This window comes from Malaya genurostris, chromosome 2 (assembly GCF_030247185.1).
Source record: "Malaya genurostris strain Urasoe2022 chromosome 2, Malgen_1.1, whole genome shotgun sequence".
In the NCBI taxonomy this organism is placed as follows: domain Eukaryota; kingdom Metazoa; phylum Arthropoda; class Insecta; order Diptera; family Culicidae; genus Malaya; species Malaya genurostris.
Genome location: NC_080571.1, coordinates 352,679,889 through 352,694,205, shown reverse-complemented (window position 1 = coordinate 352,694,205; position 14,317 = coordinate 352,679,889). Strand labels below are relative to the sequence as shown.

Genomic DNA, 14,317 nt, shown 5'->3' with positions numbered 1-14,317 from the left:
CTCTGCAATATACATCTCATCTATCACTATTATAGTTTTCATACGAACAACTTATGAATTCCACAGCATACAGGAGAAGTTATGATTGTAATAGAAATTTCGCACAATGTTTCAAATTTCGTATGAATTTCATAAGGCTTTTTATTGGAATTATAATTCGCATACGATATTCTTGTGGCTAAAAACAACACAAAATCATTATGAAATACCATATATTTTTTACCTGAGTGTAAGGCAGTGTGCCTCATTGCCAGTCTGTGATCGCATTCGGAAATCTGTGAAACTTTGTGTCATTTTTAAAATCTTTGAAGCACAGCCAACTGAACTGGTATTATTATTCTTAGAGCAAATTCAGCAGCTAGAAGTTCTATATGGAAGATCCATAATAGAGAAAAAACTGGAGCAAACGTATCCCCAGCAAGCCGTTCTAGTCATTAAGGGGTTTTGGTACCTCTTGGGCACCGGTTTGTGCAAAAGTACACGTCACACGTTTTTTTTTTATAACGGCCAATAAGCCATCCATCAACATTCACTTTGAAGAGTAATTTCGAATGACTCGGCACTCGCTGAGAGTAAGTCATAATAGTCTATCTTTCATATCTCGCTTGCAATTTTTTTTTAAATTGGAAGTTGACAGGTGGCTTATTGGTCGTTCTAAAAATAAACGCGTGACATGACTAAATTTATTTATTTTCACGTTTCTCGTTCAGCTCATCAGTGCATTAGCAGATTTTGTTGATCATTAGCAGATTTTGTTCATCGTGCAAAACCTAATACATTAGATTTTTTATCGTAGTTCATCCGATTAAGGTTAGCAGTGACAGTAAAATATCTAATTAGGTTTTTTACTGTTACTGCTAACCTCAATTGGATGAACACATTTTGACAGTTCAGCAGTACTGTTTGTATAAAGAGATTTTTTGTTTATCTGCTGACAAATTGCAGACCCTGTCAGCTTAGAGGGAAATCAATCTTCAGTTCAGCACCGCCATCGCACGACATCACATTCAACATATCATGTCAATTGTATGGGTGCGCAGTGCTGCTATTTTGGCGCGCACGAATTTGATGTTTCTCTCCCCTGCTTCTATGTACGAGATTCGATGCGGACTCGCTTGAGGGCGCCATGTTCGAAAAAAATGATGTTGCCAATGATTTGTTCGGGAAATGTGAGAGCTTATATCTTGTTAATATGATGTCTTTGCAAATTGGATGAGACCATTTACGGTCCATATCGCCTAAATATAGTTTTAAAACATTTGTTCACGATTGGATACGGTTTGTTTCGGAGATTTATTAAATAAAAGTGACTAGTTGCAAAGTGTAAAGATGATTGTTTAAGATGTGTTCTTTGCAACTAGTAACTTTTATTCAATAAATCTCAAAAATCAAACGGTATCCAAGCGTGAGTAAATGTTTTAAAACTCTATTTTGGCGATATGGACCGTAAATGGTCTCATCCAAATTGTTAACAGACAAACAAAAAAATCTCTGTCTACAAACAGTACTGCTGAACTGTCAAAATGTGTTTATTCGATTGAGGTTAGCAGTGACGGTAAAAACCTAAATGTTGACAAATTGGATGAGACCATTCGGGAATCTGTGAAACTTTGTGTCATTTTTTAAAATCTGTGAAGCACAGTCATCTGGACTGGTATTATTATTATTAATATCGTTTATGTATACCCGACTTTATCCTTTTCGGTCGTTCGCCGAGACACCAGCCATTTGAAACCGACATCAAAATTTGGTATGTTGAGATTTTGTTATTATTATTATTATTATTATTATTATTATTATTATTATTATTATTAATGTTATTATCGCATACTTAGACTTGAAAAGTTATTCAGAACAAAAGATGAGATTTTCCATTTCTCGTAATGTCAGTTGCAAACAAATAAAACGATATATTAAATTCTCATTTAGACTTGAAATTAGACTTGGAGCACTTCAATATATTCAAATGTATAGTATATAACTTGTACATCTTTTTTTTTGGTGTAGGCGTGCGCGTATGTTGAATGTGTTGCATATTCGAATAATCTGTAAACAAGATCGTTAAATTGGATTGATTGGAAGTGAAACCGGGAATATATTTTTCTGGTGTGCGCTTGTTTGTGTAGAACGTTGTATAGGAAGTAGGTCGACAAATGTTCTTCATCTCCATTTAATTCCTACGCTGAATCAACTCCAGGAATCAGAACAAATTGGCCCAGCAGATACGAACCTTGTACAGGAAGTAGGTCGACTAATATTCATCACCTTCACCTACTTCCTCCGTTGAATCAACTCCAACTTCTTCGTAATCCTTTTCGAGAGCCGCTAAATCTTCGCGTGCCTCGGAAAATTCTCCTTCTTCCATACCTTCACCTACATACCAATGAACAAATGCCTGTAATTTTGAAGTATAGTATTAAACAATTTTTTTTTCAATCTATGCATCTTTTTACCCTTTTGGCGTACATCAAATCAAACTTATGATCCAAACGTGCCCAAGCCTCAGCTATAGCCGTGGTGTTGGATAACATACACACAGCTCTTTGTACTTTGGCTAAATCTCCTCCGGGAACTACTGTCGGAGGTTGATAGTTAATACCAACCTTGAAACCAGTTGGACACCAATCAACAAATTGAATAGATCGTTTGGTTTTGATAGTAGCAATAGCTGCGTTTACATCTTTCGGTACAACATCTCCTCGGTACAGCATACAACAAGCCATATATTTTCCATGACGCGGATCACATTTTACCATTTGATTAGATGGCTCGAAACATGCGTTAGTGATTTCTGCAACTGTCAACTGTTCGTGGTACGCTTTTTCAGAGGATATCACGGGGGCATATGTCGCCAAAGGAAAGTGAATTCGAGGGTAAGGTACCAGATTAGTTTGAAATTCAGTAAGATCTACATTCAGAGCCCCATCAAAACGGAGTGACGCTGTGATTGAGGATACTATTTGGCCAATTAAACGATTAAGATTGGTGTAAGTAGGACGCTCAATATCTAAATTTCGACGACAAATATCATAAATAGCCTCATTATCGACCATGAATGCACAATCAGAATGCTCCAAGGTAGTGTGGGTGGTCAAAATGGAATTGTATGGTTCCACCACAGCTGTTGATACCTAGAACACATAGAGAAACAGGCGTCAGATGTTTGTCCTTAAGTTTTGACATTAATACTTTCACTCACGATAGCAAAAATTAATATTCATTAGCACCGTGAATCAGGCTACCGCTATATAATACATGACCTACATTTTCATATAATCCATACTACTGCATGATTGGTATTGAGAGCGCCAGTTTTTTTTATATTTGAAGCTCTCCTAACTACCACTCAGTAATCACTGGAGAGGTACACCACATTACTCACCTGAGGCGCTGGATAGATGGAAAACTCAAGCTTAGATTTTTTTCCGTAATCAACCGATAAACGTTCCATAAGCAAAGAAGTAAAACCACTTCCTGTGCCACCACCAAAAGAATGGAAAACAAGAAAGCCTTGTAAACCTGTACATTGGTCAGCAAGTTTTCTGATACGGTCCAAAACTATGTCAACAATTTCCTTCCCTATTGTGTAATGTCCTCTGGCATAGTTGTTAGCTGCATCCTCTTTGCCTGTAATTAGCTGTTCTGGATGGAACAGTTGACGGTAGGTCCCAGTACGAACTTCATCTACAAATTGAGAAAAAAAAATCATTAGTTGACAAAATTACTCGTTTGTTCTTCTTACATCGTTTCACCAACCTACAACCGTTGGCTCAAGATCAACAAAAACTGCTCGTGGAACGTGTTTACCGGAACCTGTTTCACTGAAAAATGTATTGAAGGAATCATCTCCACCGCCAATAGTTTTATCAGAAGGCATTTGGCCATCTGGTTGAATTCCGTGTTCTAGGCAGTATAATTCCCAACAAGCATTTCCAATTTGCACTCCTGCCTGGCCAATGTGAACCGATATGCACTCTCTCTATAATTGTAATAAAAGAATAGTTTTTACATTTTTAACTTTATTCATAAATGTAAAAAAAGTAAACAATTCACTGTAACTTTCCGAGGCTCAGAGGGCCGAGCCTCATAAAACAATCGATTCAGTTCGGCGGACGGAGCAAATGTCCATGTGTCTGTTTTGTTAACAAAGAAGTCGATATTTCGGACACGACTGGACCGATTTTAACCAAACTAGTCGCAAATGGAAGTTCGTCTCTTCTGCCTGAATGATATTGATTGATTATGAGATAAGATGTGTACTTTTCGAGTTATACAAAGTTTAATGTTAAAATTTTTTGTTTTTTGACAATATTTATACCAATTGTCCTTGTAAACATAATATGTTTTGAGACTGTAGTATGCAATTGTTTCTAAGCACCAAATAGACTTAAAAATAGTAAGACTTTGTTCATAATTTCAAAACTCTTCATTAATTTTTCTGAATCTATTTCGTAAGAACCCCCCGCCTTCCCACCCAGCTACGTTACACGTTTTCTCCTATTCTCGAAATAGTTGTTAAAGTCAATTTCCGGAATGGCCTTGAATGTGCGAAGCAATTCACGTTTGATGTCTTCAATTGACTCAAAACGGTTTTCTCGGATCGGTCGTTTGAGTTTGCTGAATAACCAGAAGCCACACGGAGCTAAATCAGGCGAATACGGTGGTTACGGAACGATATTGGTTGAATTTTTGGCAAAAAAAATCACGAAGAATCAATGCAGTATGGGACGGTGCATTATCGTGGTGCAAAAACCAAGAGTTGCCGACTCATAATTCCGGTCTATTTTTATGAAAAGCTTCGCGCAGTTTCCTGTAAGATCTCTGATTGTTGATCGGCAATTTTTGAGCTCCAATTCCTTGATTTTATTGAGATGTTCATCATCAGTTGATGTTTGCCGTCCTGGACGTGGTTCGTCGTCAGTGCATTTTGAACCCTCTTTGTACAACTTATACCAATCAAAAATACTTGCTCGGGACATTCAATTAACGCCGAAGGCCTTTTGCAACCTTCTGAACGTTTCGGCACCAGAAGTTTGATTCCGCACACAAAACTTAATGAAACTTCTTTGTTGAATAATTTCACTCATTGTAAAAATCACTGATTGCACTTTTAAGGTGAAATGTAACGGAATGCGCGAATCGCGTTTTTGATTAATTATTCAAGAACTAGACCGATTTTCGAAAAACCAAAAAACGTTTAAGTTTTCGAAATCACATTTATCACAACTAAGTATTCTTAGAATTTTGAAATTTTGCTTTGTCGAGCCGTAATTGGTTGTTGGAATGTATAAACGGTTGCTGTTCCGTTCCACGGTGATGGTTTTAGAACTGAAAAGTAGTATTTGTAGCAGAATTTCACAAAGAATCTGAAAATGCAACTCAAAATTATGAAATTTTAGCCAAAACAACCGAAATTTGAAAAAGTTTACATAAACTTTTCCGCATTTTTCTTTATTGCTTGCGCGCTGCTGTTTCGTATTGAGGTGGTGTGAGAAATGCACGGTGGACTCGTTGGCATTATATCGTGAGCAAAAATTACATATCAAATAATGACGCGAATTTATGCAGCATTGGGTTTTGTGTTGAAATAAAAACGAGTTGAATACAATAAAATGGATATTGTAAGAAGTCGTATATTTTCTAAGTAACTGTCATTTATAATTCTAAAAATGCATGCACTGATGTTGCTGAAGTAATAATGCTTGGCTGTGTAATATCATATAATTGGTATTATATAAGATTGTAGCAATTTTTATAGCAAAACTAAAACTTCAACCTTGACAGGCTACTGAATGAAATGAGTACAAGCCAAGTATTATCGTTCATGTAGAATATTTGAAAATATAACTTTTATATAACCTGTGATACAAACAATGTGGTCTGGTGAACTACTGGCAAAGATCAAGGATGGCTTTTATCGTATCAAAGAACGTTCACTGGCAACTCTTCAACGATTGAATCAGTGCCATCAAAGAGAGTTGGAAATCATCGCAACAACAAAAACCCGGCATGGCTCATTTAACATAGAATCGACACCAGTGCGAGAGAGAATTTCTCTCGATGACATTTCTGAGAATCAAAGGTTGGCACGCCGCTGTGGGGATCTTCTCTGAAGCAACAAACGGTCGCCTTTTCTCGTTTCGCGATCCGATTCTATACAAGCAGTTGATAATTGCGATAGAATCATTTTACTATTGCCGCTTATTCTAACTATGTGCATATAATCTTTGTATAAGTTGTGTCTATGAAAATGTATGTGAATGCTCCACACAAGGGGTTTGAAAAATTGCAAACTAATATGAGAATCATCAAGTTGAATCATCGACTCGATTTTCTGCGATAATTGTCAACTTGCGATTCTCTCTTGGGAAATTTTACACAGCAACGATCATTATCAGACTGTAATTTTTTTAAAGGGCCGAGAAATACTCAGAGTATGAAGTGGAGCGAAGGAATCTCGCGATTCATGCATTGAGAGACTCGAGTTCTTGTAGCATCTTCTACCGGATTGAAAATGTTGTATACAATATAGATAGCAATATAGCAGCTTCTGTGAAATTTTCGGCAATCACCAACACTGGCAAAGATATCGAAAATACTTGAATGTTCTCTTGTCTTCAACCGTTCTTTTGAAGAAGAATCCTTGCTTGCTACTAAACTCAGGTATATACATGGTTTGCAAGTTAGTCAATACATATACATAAGACCTCATGTTAGTCATTCATAATTACTCGTGATTCATAGCTCTAGTGTAAGAGTAATCACTAACAATAACGATTGAATGAGCATATATTCAAAGTGTGAAGGATTCAAAAATCCATTACGTCCAGTCTTATTTACAAGCCAACATCGTTCAACTAAAACGAATAAAATTTTGCGTGCATTTTATGACGCTACATTTCACCTTAATACTCCAGAAAGAAAGACGTATACTAAACGCTATTGAATATTTTAACGTGACACTTCCGCATCTAAACTATTTCTCTTTTTGATACTTGTAAAAAAAATGATATATTAACTACTAACGAAACCAGACTCATATCAGCACTTGCTACGAGAACAGTTTTTTGTTATGAATTGGTTACGGCTTGATGATCGGGTTATCACAGATATCCCTGACAGTCAAACCAACCTAGAAAAAAAAAATATTTCGACGAATAAGGTTTCCGCGCAAAATATAATTTTAAAGTCTTATTACTTTTTGCCGCAGTAGTCATTTTTATGACATTTTGCATCTTTCGATTTTAGTACGGGAGGTTTTTGGAAAAATAACTAGTTTTAAGTAAATGGTTATTCAAAATTAAAACTTTCTCTCGGCATCTCAGAGCTTAAGCAGTCTGCTTTTAAACTCTGCCTACAATTAAAAAAAAATTAAAGACCCATACAAAATTGATGGTTTTTATCCGATTCTGGCTTCCAAATTCAAAGTGATGAGTTTTTAAAATTCAAACCGTCGTAGAAGATGACTATACCAAAATATCTTTGAAGTTGGGCTCAAAACTATTCCAATTGTTTGGTCATGTTAATTCTTATCAACCGTTTGGGTTATGCTGGTCCCTGAATACCGGTTCCGAAAGTGCCGTAAATAATGATCAAAAACCCTAAAGTTGAACTGATTTCCACATCACATGGAATGCTTAATCGATTGTCACGTGTTTAGTTTCAAAGGATAAATTTTATAGTTTCATACAGGTTTTCTTTTCGATCCGATTTGCAGTTCAGCAAATACAGGCTAATGAGTGATTGAAATTTCAAACTGTCACTCAAAACGACGACCATTAGAATAATTTCATGAAAACTAAAATCACCGAAAAATGTCCTATAAACACATGTGGATTGATAAAAAAGGTGCTAGGTGGATAAGGCACGTTTTATAATAATGAAACTAGTATTGAATTAACTCGAATTTTGAAATAATACTCCGAGTTTACCTTTTGATTAAAATGTTTTATGTCGAAATTTTCAGATTTTTATTTGCAGTCTGTTAAGTAAGACTGAAACAAACCATGTTTAATACCTGTTTTAGCTCGGCGCATTTTTAGCAACGTTGCGTCATATGAGGTATATTAAAATGTTTTAGGAACAAAATTTCAAGGTTTTTAGGGACAAAATTCTACTAAAAATTGGCTAAATATTACATATATTCCAAAAAACAAGCATTCAACATATAATTGAGAATTCCACATGAGAAAGTAGTGTTTTTATGTATAAATTACTGTTCATTTCAGCACTATCAAAAACAATGAATCCTGGTCGCGGGTGTGTGGTTCAATGCATAAGGTGCTGGTCTTACAAGTCAGTTGTCGTATGTTCGATGACCGACCTGGAAGGATTCTTAGTGTCCGTAGGATCGTAGTACCTAGCCATGTAATAATTATGTACGTTATGAATCGGCTGCGATGCCTGTTGAAACAGAAAGGCCAAATTCCACAAAAGGAATTTAATGCCAAGACTTTACCTTTAACACCAATGAATATTGATAGGGGAAATCAGTACAAATTGTCACAATTTGGATTGTGAATTTTCCATGAGTCGCATCTTTTGTTCAATATTTCGATTTCATGCGTATTTTTTCATAAACGATTTCAAAATTAGGTGCAAATCCCAAAAAACTAACTGGCAAGTTTTTCTAAAAAGCGAAAAATATTAGTTTGTAGGTATATAAACTTAATTCGACACTACTGGTTTCCCGTTTCCTGTTTCGGGAGCACCGAAAGTAGTGAAAATAAACTCCAAAAGTAGAACTCACTTAGATTTTTAAGCGATTCTTGAACCGATTTTCACAAATCTTGATTTAAATTAGAGCTCACTTAATCTCCAAAGCTACCGCAAAATTTCATCCGGATCCGACTTCCGGTTCCAAACTTTCGAACCGTCATCTAAAATGGCTGGTACGCACCGATACGTGATGGTATGCGTTAAATAAACTAGAATCACGGTACGGCTACGAATGTCTGCTATTGGTGTGTGATTTTAGTAGATCGCGGTGCTGCGGTTGAGAAAAACCTTAGATATTTCACGATAAGTGAGACCGAAAAAGTAAAAGAATATCAATGAATTGATCTTTACACCAAGGCCCGGGGCGAGTGTCATGTTTCATTCGAATCAGTTCATTGAGTACGCAAAATGTCTATGTGTGTGTAACATTTTTGTGCACTCATCTTTCTCGGAAATGGCTAAACCGATTTTCTCAACTTTAGAATTAAATAAACGATCATTTGTATTATTATTATATCGTTCATTTATACCCGGATTAAACCTAATTTTGGTCGTTCGCCGGGTAATAAAAGATCATAAGATGTCATAGAAAATTTTAGAGTGTCAATTTCATCCGACTTCCGGTTCCGGAATTATAGGGTGACAAGTGTAAAAAATTTAACTTCTGATTACTTACTCACTATCCTCAGATGAAGAGGTCTTAGGTCTTACGGTCCCATGAGAAGAATTTCATCCGGATACGGCTTTCGGTACCGGAATTATAGGGTGCAGAATGTTAAAAAAATATATCGTCACGAACAAAAAAAAATCTAAACTGGGTTCGAAACTATTCCAATTAACTCCGACTCTCCTGGTTCCCGATTTCAGAAACACCGAAAATAGTGTTCAACAATGGAACTCAGTCTATTTTCCCAGAGATGGTTTGACCGATTTTCACGAACTTAGGTTCCAATAGAAAATCTTATGGTCCCATGTAAAATTTCTGAATTTCATCTGGATTTGACTTCCGGTTTCGGAACTACGTTTAGCGTTCGAAATTTCATACCGCCATCTAAAGCGACGAAGCAAAAGAGGGGAACGTTCTTTTTAATTGGATTCAAAACTGTTCCAATGTGTAGGACATATTTGTTGCTTGCCAAACAAACAAACTTCGGCTATTCCGGTCCTCGGAATCCGGCTTCGGAAGAATTAGAAGTAGTGGTAAAAAACTGTGAAAAGGATCTGTTTCACTTTTCTCCAAGATGGCGAAATCTATTTTCACAAACTTTTCGATTCAAAGGATTTGTCATACGGAATTCCTGAATTTGTTTGTGGATACCTCGTCCGGTTCCGGAGCTACAGGGTAAACAGGAATTGTAGATTTTGCTAGATTACTTCCGAACTAACTTTCCAGTTTCTTTTCAATTACCTTTTTTTTAATTTCACAGTAATATTTATGATTGTATGAGTAATGCGAGAATCACATTACATTTAGATGGATTGAAACATTTGCATTAACGCCCTATATGACAGATTTCATACAACTACCCTGTGTTTCCACAATCAAAATTAATCTACATACCATTCCTTACTAATTGAAAGATTATACGGATATTCAAATACATTTGGCTTAATTTTTCCATGCCATGTATAAAAACACACTCCTGATTTTCTTATCATCCTGTAATTCCGAAACCGGAAGTCGTGTAAAGTCTTATGGTCTTATAAGCTGCTATTGAAATTTGTCCGGATCCGACTTCCGGTTTTGGAAGTTGAGAGTGAAGTGTGTTCAAAATGTCAAAGCGACGATGTAAAATACCGGATAAATTCTTCTGAATTTATCGTATAACTGTTTACAAATTGAAAATATGTGTATTATGAGAAAGGCATCATTACACCACTAGGTAGATTAAAGTTTTTATTATTGCATTTTTAATCGGTTTAAAAAGCAGATGCAACAGCATTATTACTAGTACTATCTATATTGTGTATTTATTCCATAAGGAATGAAGTTCATCATCGCTCGGAATCGACCTGGTTCACAGATTAATCTGTGTTTCACACAATTTTTCACAGATTTTGAAAATGGCACAGATTTTCACAGATTTCGCAAAACGATCACAGATTTCGCAAAATGATCACAGATTTTCACAGATTTCGGAAAACGATCATAAATTTTTGAAATCGATCACAGATGAGCACCAAAAAGTACACAGCGGTTGGAAATAGCGAGACCTTTTTTTTTTGCTCACAAAAATTATTCCGATCAGCTATTATGGTACGGGAAACGAACACAGATTTTGCACAGACTTCTTTTAGCTGGCTGGATTACAGATTTTTGAAAAAAATGATCTGGCATTTCTGGAATCGCCATATACATATACTGCAAATAGTTCAATAAAAATCTCTAATCGAACGTGAAGTTCGGCTCCACCTAGAGTGTACATATTTTTTTTATTGAAACGATTTATGTATCCCTATATTTAACTTCTTCAGTTGAATTCTTTTTTACATCACACCATTAATGTATTCAAATATTTCCTTAGGACGCATCTAAAACTTCGTTTAGATTCATGCCAAAATATTCAAACTATTAACACTAACTACTGAATTTTGTCTGAGTGATTTGTTTGTTGGTCTTTCTTAAATATCACCACATTCTCCCAATTATAAAAAGATCATTATAATAAGATACTCATCAGAAATCGTTTCGTTTTGCATTGTTTGGTTTTAAACGTGTTCTTAGGATTACCGTCACTTACCATGTTTTTAGTATAAGTAAATTTGGACAACAATTTGTTCGTCTGATTCACCACTGCCAAGAATACTTGTTCACCGATTTGTCCACAAGGCAACAAACGTGAAAATAGACTATCGTTTTAGGAAGTAACAGCTCCATTTTTATAGCAAAGCCACTCCTTCCAGCCGACAAGAAAATAAATATTCACGCGCGAATGATAGCACAGTACAAATCAAAAATTTTTACCCCGTCAAACACGCGATGCTATTCAACTTCTTCAACTTCAATTCTGGTGTAATATACGAAATGTAAGAGATATGTAATGAAAAAAGTTACACTGTACACCAAGTTGTGTATTACAGTTAAGACAAAAATGTGTCAAAATGGGCTATTATGAGTAATGATTTCTCAACCTTATCTTTTTAGTGCGATTTGATATAATGCTGGTCATTGCTTTATTTGTAAGCATTGAAAAAGTGTGTACATGAATTTTGGTTTTCACTGTATGTCGTATATGTATAGTATAATATAAAAAAACCCTTCTTAATCCACCTAGTGGTGTGATAATGCCTTTCTCTTCTTTCATAACAGTCTCATGAAAATATGTTTCATACTTTTATTAAATAATTTTGGACACTAATTTTGACAACAATTGATGCAGATTGATTCGAATAGTTCACAAAAGCATGCTTCAGTGTTTATGTCACACAGTCAGCATCATTTTTCCAAACTAGTGCTTGACATTTGCGTTGCATATTTGTAATCAGTGATGCTAATCTAAACTATAGAGAAAGGCAAAAAGCCTTCTTACTCCACTTAGTGGAATTTTCATATATCTTGAAAAATCACCATAGGGGGGAGTACATGAAATTTTCGAAATCGAAAAAAAAATTTTGATGCCAAAAGGCTTAGAATTGCATGAAACGTCGAGATTTAGTGTCATCTCGAAAAAAAATTTTTTTGAAAAAGTCGACTTTTTGGGACTTCTAAATCCTTCTTCTTTTCTAAATCCCAGAAAGTTGATTTTTTAAAAAAAAAATTTTTTTTTGAGGGGACACTAAATTTCGATGTTTCATGCAGTTTTAAGAGTTTCGGCATCAAAAAAAATTTTCGATTTTGGAAATTTCATGTACTCCCCCCTATGGTGCTTTTTCAAGATCGAAAATTGTCAAACCTTTACCACCGGGCAGCACCCCTTAAGCATGTCCAATTTAGGTCAAATTTTGCATGAAGGCTTTTTTCGAGGTGCTTAAACTTTTGAGCACTAGAACTTTACGAAAATAGAGTTGATCCCAAAATTTTGGCACCCTTATATATACAAGAGCGGTAAAAATCAACGTGTTTTGTCGGTTACGTCACTTATACAATCATATTTCTGGAACCAAAAGTCACAACCATTTGATCTTCGAACTTGATCAATGGCACGACAGTAGCTTTCAAACGAGCCCAAGTTTGTTGAAATCGGATCAGCCATCTCTGAGAAAATTGAGCGCGTTCAAATACAACGCTTTTTGTCGGTTACGTCACTTATACAATCATATCTCCGGAACCAAAAGTCACAGCCATTTGATCTTCGAACTTGATCAATGATCCGATAGTAGCTTTCAAACGAGCCCAAGTTTGTTGAAATCGGATCAGCCATCTCTGAGAAAATTGAGCGCGTTCAAATACAACGCTTTTTGTCGGTTACGTCACTTATAGAATCATATCTCCGGAACCAAAAATCACAGCCATTTGATCTTCGAACTTGATCAATGGCCCGACAGTAGCTTTCAAACGAGCCCAAGTTTGTTCAAATCGGTTCAGCCATCTCTGAGAAAATTGAGCGCGTTCAAATATCTTCGAAAAGTGCACACACATACACACACACACACATACACACACACACACATACACACACACACACACACAGACATTTTCCGATCTCGACGAACTGAGTCGAATGGTATATAACACTATGGGTCTCCGAGGCTCCGTTCGAAAGTCGGTTTTTCCAGCAATTCTAATACCTTTCTATAGAGAAAGGCAAAAACCCTTCTTAGTCCACTTAGTGGAATTTTCATATATCTTGAAAAATCACCATAGGAGGGAGTACATGAAATTTTCGAAATCGAAAAAAAATTTTTGATGCCAAAAGGCTTAGAATTGCATGAAACGTCGAGATTTAGTGTCATCTCGAAAAAAAATTTTTTTGAAAAAGTCGACTTTTTGGGACTTAGAAAAAATATGAAAATTTTTCTAAGTCCCAGAAAGTTGATTTTTTCAAAAAAAAATTTTTTCGGGATAACACTAAATTTCGATGTTTTATGCAGTTTTAAGAGTTTTGGCATCAAAAAAAATTTTTTATTTTGGAAATTTCAAGACTCCCCCCTATGGTGCTTTTTCAAGATCGATAATTGTCAAACCTTTACCACCGGGCAGCACCCCTTAAGCATGTCCGATTTAGGTCAAATTTTGCATGAAGGCTTTTTTCGAGGTGCTTAAACTTTTGAGCACTAGAACTTTACGAAAATAGAGTTGATCCCAAAATTTTGGCACCCTTATATATACAAGAGCGGTAAAAATCAACGTGTTTTGTCGGTTACGTCACTTATACAATCATATTTCTGGAACCAAAAGTCACAACCATTTGATCTTCGAACTTGATCAATGGCACGACAGTAGCTTTCAAACGAGCCCAAGTTTGTTGAAATCGGATCAGCCATCTCTGAGAAAATTGAGCGCGTTCAAATACAACGCTTTTTGTCGGTTACGTCACTTATAGAATCATATCTCCGGAACCAAAAATCACAGCCATTTGATCTTCGAACTTGATCAATGGCCCGACAGTAGCTTTCAAACGAGCCCAAGTTTGTTCAAATCGGTTCAGCCATCTCTGAG

The 14,317-nt window shown here is 35.9% G+C and overlaps 1 protein-coding gene across 2 annotated transcripts; it reads right to left on the bottom strand.

The window, feature by feature from the left end:
• Positions 1-1,886: 1,886 nt before the first annotated feature.
• LOC131432181 (tubulin alpha-2 chain) lies at positions 1,887-11,626 on the bottom strand. Of its 2 annotated transcripts, none has more exons than XM_058598299.1 (5): positions 11,460-11,626; positions 3,757-3,979; positions 3,383-3,684; positions 2,454-3,131; positions 1,887-2,395 (listed from the first exon to the last, which is right to left on the bottom strand). In XM_058598299.1, the coding sequence occupies exons 1-5, from the start codon at positions 11,460-11,462 to the stop codon at positions 2,252-2,254; spliced, it is 1,350 nt and encodes a 449-aa protein (XP_058454282.1). In that variant the 5' UTR covers positions 11,463-11,626; the 3' UTR covers positions 1,887-2,251. The 2 variants fall into 2 exon arrangements, with proteins under 2 accessions (XP_058454282.1, XP_058454283.1); XM_058598300.1 differs by lacking the exon at positions 11,460-11,626 and adding an exon at positions 4,054-4,157.
• Positions 11,627-14,317: the final 2,691 nt, after the last annotated feature.